At 33.2% G+C, this 18936-nt stretch overlaps 1 protein-coding gene across 1 annotated transcript in view; it reads right to left on the bottom strand.

The window, feature by feature from the left end:
- Positions 1-7339: 7339 nt before the first annotated feature.
- Positions 7340-18936, bottom strand: part of LOC126887189 (farnesyl pyrophosphate synthase-like) — a 57279-nt gene continuing 45682 nt past the window's right edge. Inside the window, exon 4 of the mRNA XM_050654580.1 lies at positions 7340-14943. Coding sequence (XP_050510537.1) covers positions 14602-14943 — 342 coding nt within the window. The 3' untranslated portion in view covers positions 7340-14601. The remainder of the gene's footprint in view (positions 14944-18936) is intronic.

The following is an 18936-nucleotide window of genomic DNA, read 5'->3' as shown; positions in this document are numbered from 1 at the left end:
TCATTTTGGGCAAATCTCATTGTTATCTAAATACTTCAAGGATGACACGATAAAATTTTCAAAAGGAAATATTTGCAGCGACAACAGATTATACAGCGAGGTAAAATTGGAAAATCATCAAAATTGATTTTTCGCATTTTTGCATAAAATCTGATTTTTGAACATGTTCCACCAATTCTAGATAAAAATAAACTTCATATTCGGATTAAAGGACCTCGACATCATAAAGAATGATCAAAATTGGTCATTCGCCTTAAAAGTTCATTTTCGTGGTCAGTATAACGTAATTTTAGGGGTTGCTGTCGCTCGCCTATTAATGTAATTTTTATAAAAATGTCTCTTATGAAATAACTTTCACTATTTCATATGTTTGAGCCACTGCCCATCCCAAGTTAAATATTTCATATTAATTTTTATTTCATTAGATTTGAAAGTGAGTTATATACGTTACATTAACGTTAACGTACGTAATAATTAACGTGTCTTATAAAACGTCCCTAATGTATTAAAAAACATTTTTGTTTGTTTAATGGCATTCGATCCCCTTCGTCCCCTTTCATACTCGGAATATTAGGAATTCCAGCAATTCGGCATAACAAACGAAACGAAGGGCTAGGGACTAACGCAAAAGGGGTGCCAATGCCAAACAGGCGTCGTGTCGGTCTTATCCTCAGCCGGCAGCAACCCTCCTGAGAGTTGGCAAACACGACAAGTGGCGGATACTATTTCTTTTTTGCCGTATTAGTTAGAATTGTTTTAATCTAACGCCTATATTTAAATCGTCTGTTTCAGATTCTGTTTGCATTTTTTACTATTGAAATTTATGATTTTGATGGCTAAAAAATAAATATAGATAACAACAAAAATTTGGGGATATATTTTGCGTAATTATAACAGAATCAAAGACAAAGTAAAGAATATGCTAAAAAGCAACAAGTTAGTCAAAAATCATAAAGAATCCATATAATGTAAAAACGATAAAATAAAATAAAAAAATATGAAAAAAATAAGAAACGCTTTTCTTAGTTACGAGTGACTAAAATTAAACATATTATAAAAAAGTCAATAGTCCAGAAAGCCACTGCGCATCCGCTAGGAAAAATATTCTAATTCGGATTTTTTGCACAATCTTACTCAAAAAGGACTCCTTTTAACAAATTTCCACGTTGCCAGGACCAAAAGGTGGTCAAAAATTTTTTAAACGTTTTTTTTTTTTGTTTTTTTCCTAAAATTATTTTTATTGCATGGAAAAAAGTTTTTTTAGGTTTTTTGGATCATTCCAAACAGAAAAGGTCTTTAGTGACTTTTTTCTAAAAATGATGAAATCGGCCATTTTTAACCCTCAAAGACTATGTGAAAAACTGAAAATTTGAATGTTGCTAAGGTAGGTAGATATTCTTTAAACATCGATTGATGAAATCCCGAAGAGTTTTTTGCAATTTTTGCAATACAATATTCAAAACTCCTTTGTTTTTTAATTGCGAATCAAGCGTGCGCGACACTATTTTCCACCGACAGTATGGTGCAAATGAAAGGAATAAATTCGTTATTTCGAAAATCGGCGACTTTAAGAAAAAATCCCGAAACAGGTCGATTTTTATTTTTAAGTTATGATATTGTGGCATATATGGTATACTAGTGACGTCATCCGTCTGGGCGTGATAACGTAATCGATGATTTTTTAAATGAGAATAGGGGTCGTGTGGTAGCTCGTTTGAAAGGTTCTTCAATTCTCCATCAAGTAATGTAAACATTTACATAATTTTTTATACAGGGTGTCCTTCTACTTCTTTTTTTGTCAAATAATTTAATTTAATAAAAATTTTTTAGACACCCTGTATAAATAATTATGTAAGTGTTTATATTACTGAATAGAGAATTGAAGAACCTTTCAAGTGAGCTAGCACACGACCCCTATTCTCATTTAAAAAAATCATCGATTACGTCATCACGTCCAGATCGATGACGTCACTAGTATACCATATATGCCACAATATCATATTTTAAAATTAAAAATCGACCTATTTCGGGATTTTTCCTTAAAGTCGCCGGTTTACGAAATAACGAATTTATTTCTTTCATTTGCACCATACCGTCGGTGGAAAATAGCGTCGTGCACGCTTGATTAGCAATTAAAAAACAAATGAGTTTTAAATATTGTATTGCAAAAAACTCTTCGGGATTTCATCAATCGATGTTTAAAGAATATCTACCTACCTTGGCAACATTCAAATTTTCAGCTTTTCACATAGTTTTTGAGGGTTAAAAATGGCCGATTTCGCAATTTTTCAATTTTTAATCGCTTATATGTCAAAAACTATCAGTTTTAGAGAAAAGTCACTAAAGACCTTTTCTCTTTGTAATGATCCAAAAACCTAAAACAAACTTTTTTCCGTGCAAAAAAAAATAATTTTAGGAAAAAAACAAAAAAAAAACGTTTAAAAAAGTTTTGACCACTTTTTGGTCCTGGCAACATGCAAATTTGTTAAAATGAGTCCTTTTTGAGTAAGATTGTGCAAAGAATCCGAATTAGAATATTTTTCCTAGCGGATGCGCAGTGGCTTTCTGAAATACAACCAAAAAGCAAAAAATAAAAAAAATTGAAAAAATCTAACACATTCGTCAAAGAAAAGCGTGGTGCGTCTTCATCGAATAAACGGTTTTCGCACCACGCTTTTTTTTAACGAATGTGTTAGATTTTTTAAATCTTTTTTATTTTTTGCTTTTTAGTTGATTTTTTTATAATATGTTTAATTTTAGTCACTCGTAACTAAAGAAAAACGTTTCTTAAAAACATTTTTTTCATATTATTTTATTTTTTACTTTTTAGTCTTACACTTTTCAAACATTAAAATATACCGTCATGTTTATTAAAATATGTATAAAACATAATGATGTACTAACATGAAAAGTAGTCGGAATCGGCAAACAATTTGAAACTTTATTGTTTATTTATGAAGCATACCGTAAACAATTAACGTAAAAAGTGAAATTATGCATAGTTCATATAATTAGCTACAATCGTAAAAGTTTCAAGGGTCGTCATTGTAAAAAACAAGATAATTTAAGCATTTTCCGTTAAAATTGTTTTTTTATTTAAAAAATTAATAAACACAAAAATTTTTAAAAGACTAAGTTTTTCAACCTAATAAAAATATTTGTAAATTAAATATTTTTAAAAGATTTTTAATTGAAAAACTTTATTGGCCCATTTCCTGGTGACAACCTCCAAGGCTTCTACAATATGCAAGCACATGGATGCTGCAGTGAAGACTAAGGGGAAGGAATTCTACACTATGCAATTCACAACCCCCGTCTGCAGCGTGGTAAAGTTCCAGCGGAAAATGGACCTAGTTACTCTATAGGAGTAATACTAATAAAAATAAAAATGTATACCATTTTTTGGTATACATTTGGCATACATGGTATACATTTTTATTTTTACAAAAATTTTTATTGACTATTCGTGTAATGTTCCCGCGAATGCATATGTCTGCAAATTTTTAGTCATTTACATTGAAAAAAAGATAGTCAAATTAACTTCCAAAGATTTGACCCAAACGATTGAACTAAAGAAAAGTGTTTAATTAATTAATACGACAAAACGAATTCTAATGTTAATTGTAGCACAAAACGTCTCTACCGGTGGTTTTTCTAAGACTACGATAAAAACACGAATTTTTTTAATTCGAGTTTTGGTTGAAGTTTTGTTTCGTATCGTATTGAAATTTGACACGAATAAACGCCGATTTATATGTAAACAAATATATGAGCGTTCAAAATTTGAAACTTTATTGTTTATTTATGAAGCATAACGTAAACAATTAACGTAAAAAGTGAAATTATGTATAGTACATATCATCAGCTACAATCCGTAAAAGTTTCAAGTTTCTACATTGTAAAAAACAAGAGAATTTAAGCATTTTCCATTAAAATCTTTTTTTTTTTATTTAAACAATTAATAAACAAAAAAATTTTTTATTGACTACTTATTCGTGTATTGTTCCCGCGAATGCATATGTCTGCAAATTTCCATTCATTTGCATTGAAGAAAAGTCTGTCAAATTAACGTCTAAAAATTTTATGCAAACTATTGAAGTAAAGAAAAGCGTTTAATAAAATCCATAAGAAAAATTAATTTCCTATCGTCGGCTGTATATCTTCTTCTTGTTAAAGTGTCTCTTCTCTGCCTTCAGCTGTTCTTATTATCTGTTAAAAATTTAGCCTTATCCATTGTCGGATATATCTTTGCCATAATAGTATTTTCCTTCTTAGTCCTCTCTTTCCATCGATCTTTCCTTTCACTATAAGTTGAGCATATTGGTACTTATTATTTCTCAGTATGAGGCCTAGGTATGATGTTTTTCTAACTTTCACTGTGTTGAAAAGTTCTCTTTACTTGCCTATTCTATGCAAAATTTCTTCGTTTGAGGTATGCGAAGTCCATGAAATTTTGAACATTCTCCGGTAGATCCACATTACAAAGGCCTATAATTCATTTACGGTTGATGTTTTAAAGGTCCATACCTCAACTGCATAGAGAAAATCAGGACGTAGGTCGTGTCTAGTGTTGCCAGGTCCGATTTGTTTTTAATCGGTACATAAGCAAAAACAAATCGGGATTTTAATCCAGAAAGCCACTGCGCATCCGCTAGAAAAAATATTCTAATTCGGATTTTTTGCACAATCTTACTTAAAAAGGACTCCTTTTAACAAATTTGCATGTTGCCAGGACTAAAAGTTGGTCAAAAATTTTTTAAACGTTTTTTTTTTTGTTTTTTTCCTAAAATTATTTTTTTTTGCATGGAAAAAAGTTTTTTTAGGTTTTTTGGATCATTCCAAACAGAAAAGGTTTTTAGTGACTTTTTTCTAAAATTGATAGTTTTTGACATACATATAAGCGATTAAAAATTGAAAAATTGCGAAATCGACCATTTTTAACCCTCAAAAACTATGTGAAAAACTAAAAATTTGAATGTTGCCAAGGTAGGTAGTTATTATTTAAACATCGATTGATGAAATCCCGAAGAGTTTTTTGCAATACCATATTCAAAACTCCTTTGTTTTTTAATTGCTAATCAAGCGTGCGCGACACTATTTTCCACCGACGGTATGGTGCAAATGAAAGGAATAAATTCGTTATTTCGTAAACCGGCGACTTTAAGAAAAATCCCGAAACAGGTCGATTTTTATTTTTAAGTTGTGATATTGTGGCATATATGGTGTACTAGTGACGTCATCCATCTGGGCGTGATGACGTAATCGATGATTTTTTTAAATGAGAATAGGGGTTGTGTGGTAGCTCATTTGAAAGGTTCTTCAATTCTCTATTTAGTAATGTAATTATTTACATAATTATTTATGCAGGGTGTCCTTCTACTTCTTTTTTGTCAAATAATTTAATTTAATAAAAATTTTTTGGACACCCTGTATAGATAATTATGTAAATGATTATATTACTGAATAGAGAATTGAAGAACCTTTCAAATGAGCTAGCACACGACCCCTATTCTCATTTAAAAAAATCATCGATTACGCCATCACGTCCAGATGGATGACGTCACTAGTATGCCCTATATGCCACAATATCATAACTTAAAAATAAAAATAGACTTGTTTCAGGATTTTCCCTTAAAGTCGCCGGTTTACGAAATAACGAATTTATTCCTTTCATTTGCACCATACTGTCGGTGGAAAATAGTGTCGCGCACGCTTGATTAGCAATTAAAAAACAAAGGAGTTCTGAATATTGTATTGCAAAAAACTCTTCGGGATTTCATTAATCGATGTTTAAAGAATATCCACCTACCTTGGCAACATTCAAATTTTCTGTTTTTCACATAGTTTTTGAGGGTTAAAAATGGCCGATTTCGCAATTTTTCAATTTTCAATCGCTTATATGTCAAAAACTATCAATTTTAGAGAAAAGTCACTAAACACCTTTTCTGTTTGGAATGATCCAAAAAATCTAAAATAACTTTTTTCCATGCAAAAAAAAATAATTTTAGGAAAAAACAAAAAAAAACTTTTAAAAATTTTTGAAAACAAAAAAAATAACTCGCTTAGTTTTGATGCTAGAAACTTTTTTAAAATATAAAAATAAATCTTTATTAAAAAAGTTTTAATTGGTTTTTCCCGAAAAGTGCTGCATTTCTTGGTTATTTCATGTTGAAATATTTTATTTGGAATTTGACGAATAAGAACGTATTTTTCATGAACTACATACAACTTTGATTTGCTGGGTCTATAGACTTTACGAGTTCACAATTTTTTCCATTTTTTTTTTATTATGCTCTATTTTTGCTAATACTTTTTTCAATCAAATACTTACTTTTTGAGTTATTTGTGAAAATTGCCTGAAAACGTGATTTTTTTGTCTAAAAATAAACATTTTCAATCGTAAATAACTCGAAAAGTATTAACTAAGTTAAAATTCTATAGAACTAAAATTGCTTAGAATTAGGCAATTTATCCATCTCCGGACTTCTTTTAAAAACGCGGTTTTTCACCCCCAACTAGGGGTGACTGTCACCCCCCCCCCCCCGAGTAAAAGCAACCAACGGCATAAGCCGTCCAAATTTTCATGCAATTCAGAGTTGATCCTGAAAATTACACGGTATCGCCGTACATACTTCCCGTTCATTTACTGGACTACAATGTGTTTCTATAATCTGTATTTAATCCTACATAATAATAATAATCAGACGACATTAGAAAAAAAATCGTAGATTAATTAAATTACTTATTTTTTATTAAAATTATATTTTTCATTCGATTTTGCCACTTTTAGGAGTGCCTTGTTTTTATAACATAGTTATAAAATTCACGAAGTCCTCCTGAAATTAGTTTTTGTGGGTGAAAATCGGGACATTTAGTGTCCCGATCAGGTACAAATCGGTACGCGTCCCCAAACCCCTGAAAATCGGGACGTCCCGCGCAAATCGGGACACCTGGTTACGCTAGTCGTGTCTTACTCTATCAAATACTTTTTCGAAGTCTATAAAGCATATAAATATATTTTTCTGTTGGTCGTAGCATTTTTGGACAAGAAATGGTAAACTGAAAAGGGCTTCTATCGTTCCCATGCCGGCTCTGAATCCAAAATAACCGTCTCTCTGATGATTGTTTAGCACTTTCTATAGATTCGATTATGTACGACTTTTAATAGAACTTTTCCTGCAAGACTGATAAGGCTTATCACACAGAACTCGTTGCATTGTTGTGAGTGCGGCAATTTTGGTAGTGGGAAGAATATTGACTCCATCCAGTCTTGGGGTATTTTTCCTGTATTATAAATTATCCTTGGGTTGTATATTATTATAAAGTTAAGTAAAATCCATTATACAAGGTGCATTTTTATTAAAAAAGCTCTTATGAGCTACATCACAGAACGTTTTCGAAATAAAATATTACATCATCAGTGCTAATTACCTGAAATAATTATAACCACTTAATAAATAATGCAAACATAAATATTAAATTTTGACTAGGGTTAAAAGGACATGAGGGTTACACTAATAGGTAGGTACACATGCTAGAGCCACCACAATAATATTGTATTTATCCATACATTATATGAGTGAAACCCCTTTAAATGATATAGAGTTGTAATAAAATTATATTTTTATATTATAAAATAATATTTGATGTTTAACCTATTCCTTGATTTTACATCAAGCAACTTAGGACCCCCCACCCCACACAGTGGCTTGCTGTTCGTAATAATAAGAACCTCACAATATGAACTTAATATGGTTATGGTTCTATAAGATCCGCACCTTAAATAAAATTACAGTCATAATAGATATATTTTGGTTCTAGAATATATTTACCTGTTATCAATTATTAATAAATAAATATACTAAACGCAAAAAGTATCGCATAATTTATTAAACAGAAAAAAAATTTTAAAATCATTTTTAATTTTTAGCAGAATGTTATTAGACGAAACAACGAAGCACTAAAAAGCCCAAAACCTAGGAATTTTGTGCAGTAAGATAAATCGTCATGGAACTTTTTGCATTCGATTAGAGAGAGTGTCAGTCAACTTTGTGAACTAAATTCATCAAGGGCAAAAATTTTTGTGCATAAGAAAATGCATTTTAAAAGTGCATCTCGAAGAGGTGAAAATGAAAAATTTAGAACTTGGGAAATATTGACGGAAATGAGTTGAATTTTTATATTCGGGGGTTTTGGGGATCGCTGAGCACGAATTTCATATCGGCGATGGTCTTCAAGGTACCTGGTGCCCACGGTGGAGCTCGTCGCCTAGAGTATTATGTTTTAATCATTAAAAATCAGTCAATATCCATTAGTCGGGGGATTTTTGGGGTCGCCGGCCACGAATTTATTGTTGGCGATGGCATCCAAGATAACTGGTGCCCAGGGTGGAAGTCGTCGCCTAGAGTTCTTAGTTATAATTATCCAAAATCAGCCAACAACTATTACCCTGCGGGTTTTGGGGGTCGCTGAGTACGAATTTCATGTCGGCCATGGTCTCCAAGGTACCTGGTGCCCAGTATGGAACTCGTCGCCTGGAGTTTTATCTTATAATAATAAAAATCAGTCAATATCCATTACAGAGCGGTTCTTGGGGTCGCTGACCACGAATTTAATGTTGGCGATGGTCTCCAAGATACCTGGTGCCTAAAGTGGAACTCGTCGCCAGGAGTTTTTAGTTATAATTATTCAAAATTAGTCAAAAACTATTACCCTGGTGGTTTTGAGGGTCCCTGAGTACGAATTTCATGTCGGCGATGGTGCCCAAGGTACCTGGTGCCAAGGGTTGGAACTCGTTGCCTAGCGTTTTATGTTATAACCAATCAAAATCAGTCAATAACCTTTACTCGGGGGGTTTTTGGAGTCGCTAAACACAATTTAATGTTGGCGGTGGACTCCATGGTACCTGGTTCCCAGGATGCAACTCGTCGCCTGGAGTTTTATGTCATAATTATTCAAAATCAGTGAAAAAGCAATAATCTGGGGGTTTTGGGGGTCGCTTAGTACGAATTTCATGTCGGCGATGGTCTCTAAGTTACCTGGTGCCCAGGGTGAAACTCGTCGCCTAGAGTATTATGTTGTAACCATTCAAAACCAGTCACTAACCATTACTCGGGGGGTTAGAACCTAGAGTTCCACCCTGTACCCTGTTCCACAAAGTACCTGGTGCCTAGGGTGGAACTCGTCGCGTGCAGTTTTATGTTATATTCATTAAATATCAGTCAATATACATTAATTCGGTGTTTTGAGGATTGCTAAATATATTTTTCATTAATAATTTTTCTTAAAACACTTTTATATTATATCCTAAAAAATTACCTATTTAAAAATTATTTTGATGGATTCGACCGTTACTTGATGGAAGTTCATTTTATCTAATAATAAAACATTGAAAACGTTTGTTTTCTATACTTCCACAGAATTTATTATAACTAAGTGACTACAGCTGTTTCGGCAGAGACATCACTTGAGAAAGGCACTCTGCCGAAACAGCTGTAGTCACTTAGTTATAATAAATTCTGTGGAAGTATAGAAAACAAACGTTTTCAGTGTTTTATTATTATAAAAATTATTTTAAAATTTTGTCGCTTTTAAAGCAGTTGTCTTTAAATTTTGACACTAATGACATTTATGAAATTTTGACATAATTGCATTTCAAGGGTAATTAAGTTATATCAGTTAATTTTTAGATTTCTAGTCTGCTTGCATATAAAAAAACACTGGTTTCTAGAACTCTTTAGCGACGTATTAATATAATATAATGTTGATGGATTACTGTCGAAGGCCGATATGATCAACCAAAAAAGAAGATGTATATGGTGATTTTTTATTGACTTTCTTGGGTGTGAATCTGTCTTTTTATTTTACTGCTCATGGTTTGATTACTACTCCAAAGTAATGATTATTGACTGATTTTGAATGATTATAACATAAAACTCCAGGCGACGAGTTCCACCCTGGGCACCAGGTATCTTGGAGACCATCGCCACCACTAAATTCGTGGCCGGCGACCCCAAAATCCCCCCGAGTAATGGATATTGACTGATTTTTAATTATTATAACGTAAAAATCTAGTCGGCGAGTTCCACCGTGGGCACCAGGTACCTTGGAGACCATCGCCGATATGAAATTCGTGCTTAGCGATCCCCAAAACCCCCGATTATAAAAATTCAACTCATTTCCATCAATATTGCCCGAGTTCTAAATTTTTCATTTTCACCTCATCGAGATGCACTTTTAAAATGCATTTTCTTATGCACAAAAATTTTTGCCCTAGATGAATTTAGTTCACAAAGTTGCCTGATACTCTCTCTAATCGAATGCAAAAAGTTGCATGACGATTCATCTTACTGCACAAAATTCCTAGGTTTAATGCTTCGTTGCTTCGTCTATATAATACCCGTCTATCGTCTTCTTTAGGTGTCTACAAACCCATAACATTTTAAGATAAAGCGTGTTTTTGCCGAAAAAAAAAACAAGAAACAAAACGTTGTTAAAAGAGAATATTTTTATTTGGACCTCTGTGTTCGAGAAATTGATCTATGCACTATGTCTGCTTGAGTTTTCAATCAGGAGGTGCGTTCTTACAAAAAATGAGTAATATAACGTCTGAACAAGCAGCACAAATTGTAGGTTTAATTGGAGATGGCCGATCGCAGCAATATCTTGCTAAAGTTATGGGAACCCACCAATTCAGCGTTTCAAGAGCTTTAGAAGGTATAGAGAAAGTGAAGGATACACAAAAAGACCAGTTCCAGGACTTTCCAGGTACACGAACCCAGCAGATGAACGTTATTTACATCTGCAGATTTTGCGTACACATCATGTTACAGCTAGACAACTGCAAAATGATGTTTCCACTGCCCGTGGCCCGTAATGTTCGGTTCCTAAAGTACCAATTCGGTTGGAAACAGATTAGGGGAATTTGGAATCAGAGTCAGAATGTCTGCTACTGCTCCACTGTTACCGAAGGCACACCGTATGGCACGTTTAAATTTTGCACCAGAACATGTCGATTGGGATATTAGTGACTGGACTAATATTCTTTTTGCTGAGGGGTCAAAACAAAATATGCACTTTGTGGATCAGACAGTGCAAAGTGTTTATCGGATCCAAAAAGTGTAAATTTTGACTCATCAATAAATAGTATATTAAGTATGGAGAACGGTAAGGGTTTTATACCGATCGAAGACAATTGTTTGGAGGAGGAGCGGATCGATGACTCCAATTATTGTCTGAGATCGGTTACCCTTAACGTTCGACATGCTTATAACGTTTTTTGCACGATTGATACCATTATAGATTATAAAATTAAACATTTTCGTCATATTGACTAGTTTTATTCATTTTATCAAGATAGATACTTTGGTTGTTAGGTAGTAACTAGGGTGCATAACAACAATGGAGAATTGAGTTTTTATTTAGTTGTCAATAATTTTAAGTACAATTTTGATTATTATAAATTAAAATATGAGCGAAAGTGAATTTGAAGAAATTGAACGGGCCTGGGAAGAAGGGTGTTCCGCAATTATTCCCGACAAAATTTTGTGCAATACTAGTAATACTACTAATGTATGCGATTCTGCAGGAGTTTCTGTTAGAAGTGAAACCACAGCCCAAACAAGTGGGATTTCATTAAATAATTTAACAAACTGTACCATAAGTTTCAATATTAATAAATAATTCGTTAGTTTTCTTTATTCTTTCAAAAAATAAATTAAAATTAAGAGATTTTTTAACTCGACGGTAAGTGAATTACTTACCGTCGAGTTGGAGTACTTACCGTCGAGTTGGATTACTTACCGTCGAGTTGCTAGTAAATGTCACCTACTGACGTAAAATCTGTCACGGTAAACAGTCAAAAATGATCAATCGTGCAAAAAAGAATATTAGTCCAGTCGTTAATATCCCAATCGAAATGTTTTGGTGCAAAACTTAAACGTGTCATACGGTGTGCCCTCGTTAACAGTGGAGCAATAGCAGTCATTCTGACTCTGATTCCAAATTCCCTTAATCTGTTTCCAATCGAATTGGCACTTTACGAACCGAACATTACAAGCCACGGGGTGTGGAAAGATAATTTTGCAGTTGTCTAGTTGTAACATGATGTGTACGCAAAGTCTGCAGATGTAAATAACGTTCATCTGCTGGGTTCGTGCACCTGGAAAGTCCTGGAACTGGTCTTTTTGTGTATCCTCCACTTTCTCTATACCTTCTTAAAGCTCTTGAAAAGCTGAATTGGTGGATTCCCATAAATTCAGCAAGATATTGCTGCGATCGGCCATCTCCAATTATTATAATGCAGTCATTGAAGGTTTTCACCTCCGATTTCGTTGAACCTCCATCGATTTTCATGAAAATTGGTGAGTAATTAGAGGATACCTCGAACAAAAGTGACATGATGCAAATTTGCGCTTTTACCCTGGGGGTGGATGCCATTCCTTCCTGGGGGTGAAAATTATTTTATTAAAAATAATACCATAAGTCGATAGAGGGACAAATTATAAGCAAAATTTGTTATATAAAGCTATTAACATAAATCAACACTTTTTGAGTTATTAAAGGCCAAAGATTTTATTTTTTCGTAAAAAATGCATGTTTTAAATCGGTTTTTCACGTATAAATCAAAAACTATAAGCTTTTACAAAAAAAAATATTATTTCTGAAATAGAAGATAATAAAAAATTGAATACATTCCTCACATAAAGAACTAAACTAATGTTAGTTCAAAGTGAGTTATTGGCAATTGAATGTGTATTTTTTTCGACGAGTACTCAAATCTAAGTATTCAAACTTAAATAACGGGAAAACGATGCAATGTATAAAATATTCCTGCTTAACATTTGCCAAAGTACTTCAGAATACCTATCAAATGAGTTTCAGAACAAGGTAATAGCGTCAAAATTAAGCAAGTTATAATGAAAATAAAAGAACCGTTTCGAATTTTTTAGGAGAAAGTGAAAAATAAAACATACGCCATTTCCACAAAAATTAAAATTTATAGTAATCCTTACAAGAACTTCTTTATATTAGCATAAGTAATGTGTTTGATAATTTTGACCGATTTAGAATGCATATTTTTGAAATAAAGATATAATTTAAAAAAATCATAATTTTTAAAATAATTGTAATTCTCATATTCTTTTGATAATAACTCCAAAAATACTCAATATACGTAAAAAATTATATATAACCAAATTTTAGTTTTTTCTGTGTCAAATATTTTACCTGTTTTACTATTTCTATAGGGTAAAAAGTAACCGAGATAGAAACGTTTAAATCTTAAATTTTGCCGTGGGAACCATGCAACCGGGGTCATAATTTAACAACCCTGAAGAGGACTAAATCCTAAACGGGGACACTCATTGATAGCATTTCTACATAGCAATTTATTCTATACACGCAAATCAAACAATGAGAAGAAGGTCATTTAACCTTTTATTTTAAAAAAAAAGTTTAGAAGATTAGGTTCAACGTGCTTAAATAGCACTTGAAATTAACTTCAAACAGTTTTTAGATGAACCTGATATCGTAATATCGTAATATAAACACGAACGGAGTAATTAAAAAAAAACAATAACATTTTTTGGGAAAATTTTGAAAAGATAAATTTTGCAAAAATTTTGGAGCATAAATTATAACGCTATCAACATGTTCGGGGACTCATTTTTAAGTACTTTGACAAATATTTAATAAATTTATGTTATAAAATGCATCAATTTCCCGTTATTTCAGCTTGAATACTTAGAGTTTTTTACTCGCCGAAAAAAATATACATTCAATTACCTATAACTCACTTTTAGTTAACATTAAAAGATATTTGTGGTAAGGGGTTTATTTCATTTTTTATTAGCTTCAATTTTGATAATAATAACTTTTTTGTAAAAACTTACACTTTTTGAGTTATCGATAAAAAATTGGTTAAAAACATGCATTTTTCTCAAGAAAAATTTTAAATCTTTGATCTTTAATAGCTCAAAGAGTTTTGATTTATTTTAATAACTTTATAAAACAAATTTTGCTTGAAATTTGTCCCTCTATCGAATTATGGGGTTATTTATAATAAAATAATTTTCACCCCTGAGAAGGGGTGGCATCCACCCCCAGGGTAAAAGCGCAAGTTGGCACCATGTCACCTTTGTTCCTTGAGATATCCTCTAACCACTCACCAATTTTCATGTAAATCGATGGAGGTTCAACGAAATCGGAGGTAATAGCTCATATCCACCTTCAGTGACTCCACTATTAAACCCTATTAAACCTACAATTTAGGCTGCTAGTTTTGACGTTATATTACTCATTTTTGTAAGAACGCACCTCCTCATTGAAAACTCAACCAGACATAGTGCAGAGATTAAAATCTCGAACACAATTGTAAAACATAAATATTCTGCTTTAACAACGTTTTGTGTTTTGTTTCTTGTTTTTCTTTTTCGGCAAAAACGGGCTTCAACTTGAAATGTTATGGGTTTGTAGACACCTAAAGAAATGATAGACGGGTATTATAACATTCTGCTAAAAATTATAAATCATTTTTAAACTTTTTATCTGTTTCAAAAATTATGCGATACTTTTTGCGTTTAGTGTATAATAACGACTTAATTATCCACGGAATTTTTTAATTACAGCAAAGTCTAACAAATCTACAAACAATTGTTTTGGCAATTCTTTTGGTAAGTTTTCAATACGTTCACACATTTCGTTATAAAATTTTTCCTCAAATTTTTTAAAGTGGGCTACTATCCGCATTTCTTCATAAATATTTTGAATATTTCTCAAAGCCGTTTCTTCATTTTTTCCATAGTTGTCAGAAAATATTTGCTTTTGAATTGATGTCCCGTATTTAGCTACTTGGGTGCCTAACCATGTTACTCTTCCTGTAGATGCATCTGTGCAATCTTTGTGAGTTTTAGTGATTGGTTCAAAGTGGCCCCACATCTCGTCCTACAATTTAAAAAAAAAATGTTAACAATAAAAAATATTAACAATAGAACTTCAACTTAATACCAGGAAAGATGAGACACAAATATACAGAGTGTGTCAGCCAAATGGAATAAATTCAATAGTTCAAATACTAATTGTTTTTTGGAAAAATGCTCAGATCCGTTGATTAGTATTTTAAATCTACATTTTTTACATACAATAATAATGTATACAGGGTGTCCCAATTTAAAGATATAACGTCATGAAAACACCATGGCAACACCGTTATTTTAATGGCTATTTAGATAGAGCGTGTAAAGCTATCATCATCATAGTCATTAACATCTTAGTAGATGTGTTGTGGTTCATAATTGGGCTTCAGCAGCTCGGACAGTTTGTTTGATAATATTTCTCCACTGGTCGCGGTCATCAGTTACATGTATTGCCTCAGTATACTGTTTGTTGAGAAGCTTTTTAGTAATGTCCGCCCATCGCTGTGGAGATCTTCCGCGTTGACGTTGACTCTGAGGCCTTCCTTGGACCACCAACCGCTCCATTTTGTGATCACTTCGATGGATATGACCAAAGAACTTTAAAATTCTAGAGTAAACGGTACTGGAGAGACGCTGATCCGGTTTAATTTCATCCAGAATCGAGATATTTGTACGGCGAGCCGTCCATGGAATTCGAAGCAGTCGTCTCCATGTCCACATTTCAAAGGCGTCTATACGTCGTCTATCTGATTCTTTGACTGTCCATGTCTCGCATGCATAGTAAAATATGGAACCTGTGTTGTTAACTAGAGCTCCAAGATATATCATAGATGAGACTACCTCGCATCCCGCAATAGTTTGGGTTTCAGGAAACTGTTGTTGGCGATCAATAACCATGATTTTGGTTTTATTGTAGTTAACCATGAGTCCAAATTTAGCACTTTCTACCTCGAGTTTTTTTAATAATTCAGTAATTTCTTCTGGAGTAGAGGCTAGAAGTGTAGTGTCGTCTGCGAAAGGCAAGTTAGATATCTTAACACCACCTAGGTTTACTCCTCCCTCCCAACCATCCAAGACTCTGCGCATTATGAACTCCGAATAGATGTTAAATAATAAGGGAGATAAAACGCATCCTTGGCGTACTCCCTTCTCCAAAGTGCATTTGTCAGACAGGTATCCGTCCATTCGAATATATGCCAGGTTATCTTGGTACAGTTTGCTAATAAGGTGAGTCAAGTGTTTAGGTACACCCATTGTCGTCAATATGTTCCATAGTTTGTCCCATCTAACATTAGCAAAGGCCTTTGTATAATCGACGAAACATATAAATATCGGGATCTGGTATTCTCTGGCTTTTTCTATGATGTTTCTTACATTAAGGATTTGTTCTCTAGTACCTCTGCCCTTTACAAATCCAGCCTGCTCAGGTGCTATTTGCCAACTTATGAAGTTTTCTAGACGCCGTTGCAGTATGTAGAGGATCACCTTACTGGCGTGTGATATTAGAGCTAATAGCCTGTAGTTGTTACAATTATTTGTTGAACCTTTCTTATGAAGAGGTATGATTATGGTCTTTCTCCAATCCTCAGGCCAGACGCCTGTGTGCCATATTTCATTACACAATCGATGTAATATTTTCACTCCACATTCCGGAAGATGCTTCAAGACGTCTGCAGTAATGAGATCATATCCTGCTGCTTTGTTTAACTTAAGTCTTTTTAAAGCGAATTCCACCTCGGAAAAAAGTATGTCAGGTTCAGATTCAAAACTAGTGTGGTGTGTCTCTGTTGAAGGAGAATGGAAAGTGGAGGTCTGGCAGTCAGGTACAAACGGGGTGTCCGCTGGCATCTGGTCCGTATTGACGTAAAAAGACTTACAATACGCCCTCCAAACATCAATAACCTTGTCCAAATCCGTCTCTACATTACCTTCATCATCTTTGATAGACCAAGATTTCTGCCTGAATTTACGTGTGAGTAGTCTGACTTTATCAAAGAGTTCTTTGGTGTTATTTGTGTCGGCATGTAGTTGAATTTCTCTGCAGATTTTCTCTATATGTTTGTTTTTGTCTCGTCTACAAGCAGCCTGAATAGCTCTAGATAGCTGTCGGTACTGGGAATTCCTGAGAGGGTTCTCGATTCCAACAATTTTAAGTTTTCTACGTTCTTCAACGAGGTCAAAAGTATCTGCAGACATCCACACTTTTTTTGGTCCGGTTGAGACTGCATTAGACTGTGCCTCGCAGTCAGTCAAGGTCTGTATCAAGGTATTTTTAAAATATAACCAAATCTTTTCGGAATCATGAGTGACGATAGTTGGTAAAATATTTTCGAATCTTTCATTACATTGGCTTTTAAACTGTTGTGTATCTTTTATTTTTGATATCCTCTTGTTTCGGATCCTAGCACATGCCTTGAATTTTTTGCTTTAGCGTTGCAAAAAGAAGTTGGTGGTCAGAGCCGCAGTCAGCGTTAGGTCGTGTTTTACATTGGCTAATAGATGTTTTCCAGCGATGTTTAATCATTATGTAATCGATTTGATTTCGGTGTCGTCCGTTAGGTGAGATCCAAGTGTACAATCTTCTGGGGTGGTGCTTATACATAACTGCAAAAAGCAACTGTGTAAAGCTATATATAACTGCAAAATAACAAATTTTTATTTTCTTTTTACAAGATAATAAAAAATAAATTTATGTCTGTAATGTGGAATAAACTTAATAGTTCAAATAATAATTGTTTTTTTTAAAATGCTCAAACGTGTCGATTAGTATTACAATTCGAAATTATTTACATGCAGTAATAATGTATTCAGGGCGTCCCAATTTAGAGATTTAATGTTATTTTTAATTATCTTGTAAATGGTAAGGAATAAAAATTTAATATTTTGTGGTTATGTATAACTTTACACACCCTATCAAAATAGCTATCAAAATGACAGTGTTGCCATTTAAGAAAATCCAATGGTGACGTTATATCTCTAAATTGGAACACCCTGTACACATTATTATTGTATGAAAAAAAATTCCATTTGAAATACTAATCGACAGATCTAATCATTTTTCAAAAAAAGAATTAGTATTTGAACTATTGAATTTATTCCAAATTACAGACATAACTTGGTTATTTTTTATTATCTTGTAAATGGTAAGTAATAAAAATTTTATATTTTGCAGTTATGTATAACTTTACACACCCTATCAAAATAGCTATCAAAATGATAGTATTGCCATTTAAGAAAATCAATGATGACGTCCTATCTCTAAATTGTGACACCCTGTATACATTATTATTATCTGAAAAAAATTTCCATTTGAAATACTAATCGACAGGATTAGGAATTTTTCAAAAAAACAATTAGTATTTGAACTATTGAATTTATTCCATTTGGCTGACACACGGTGTATAAAATAACTAAATAGTTGGTTTTTAATTCCTGGGTTTGCGGTCTGTTATAAATAAAACACTTGATTTTGCTTAGACGTTTCGGCTGTTTGCCATTTTCAATAAGCACTTTTAATTATTAAACATTACACTGTTAACAAACATATTTTATATACAATACACGTAATATTTTAAAAATTTAAAAAAATGCACATCGTGTTTCAAGCGAACGGCTCCACGGGCGAGAAATTGACGCTAGCAGTAGCCGTAAAACGAACTTAATATAAGGTTCCACGGAACGGAATAGGAATAGCCGAACTGAATCGACTACGCACAAGTCCTTTACTCGGTTCAGTTCGGCTATTCCTCTTCCGTTCCGCGGAACCTTAAGTTAGTTTTACGGCTACTGTTAGCGTCAATTTCTCGCCCGTGGAGCCGTTCGCTTAGATGTTATGAGAGAATGCCAGGCATGCGCATTGGGCATATTATGGTAAAAGCACTTCACAACGGTTTTGGATGGTGGTCGTAAAACCAAAACGATAATATACAGGAGATCAAGTTACATAATATACGACCACCATCCAAAACCGTTGTGAATTGCTTTTACCATATGCCCAATGCCCATGCCTGGCATTCTCTCA

Source organism: Diabrotica virgifera, chromosome 6 (assembly GCF_917563875.1).
Source record: "Diabrotica virgifera virgifera chromosome 6, PGI_DIABVI_V3a".
Classification (NCBI taxonomy): Eukaryota; Metazoa; Arthropoda; class Insecta; order Coleoptera; family Chrysomelidae; genus Diabrotica; species Diabrotica virgifera.
This window is presented reverse-complemented; position numbering and strand designations above follow the sequence as displayed.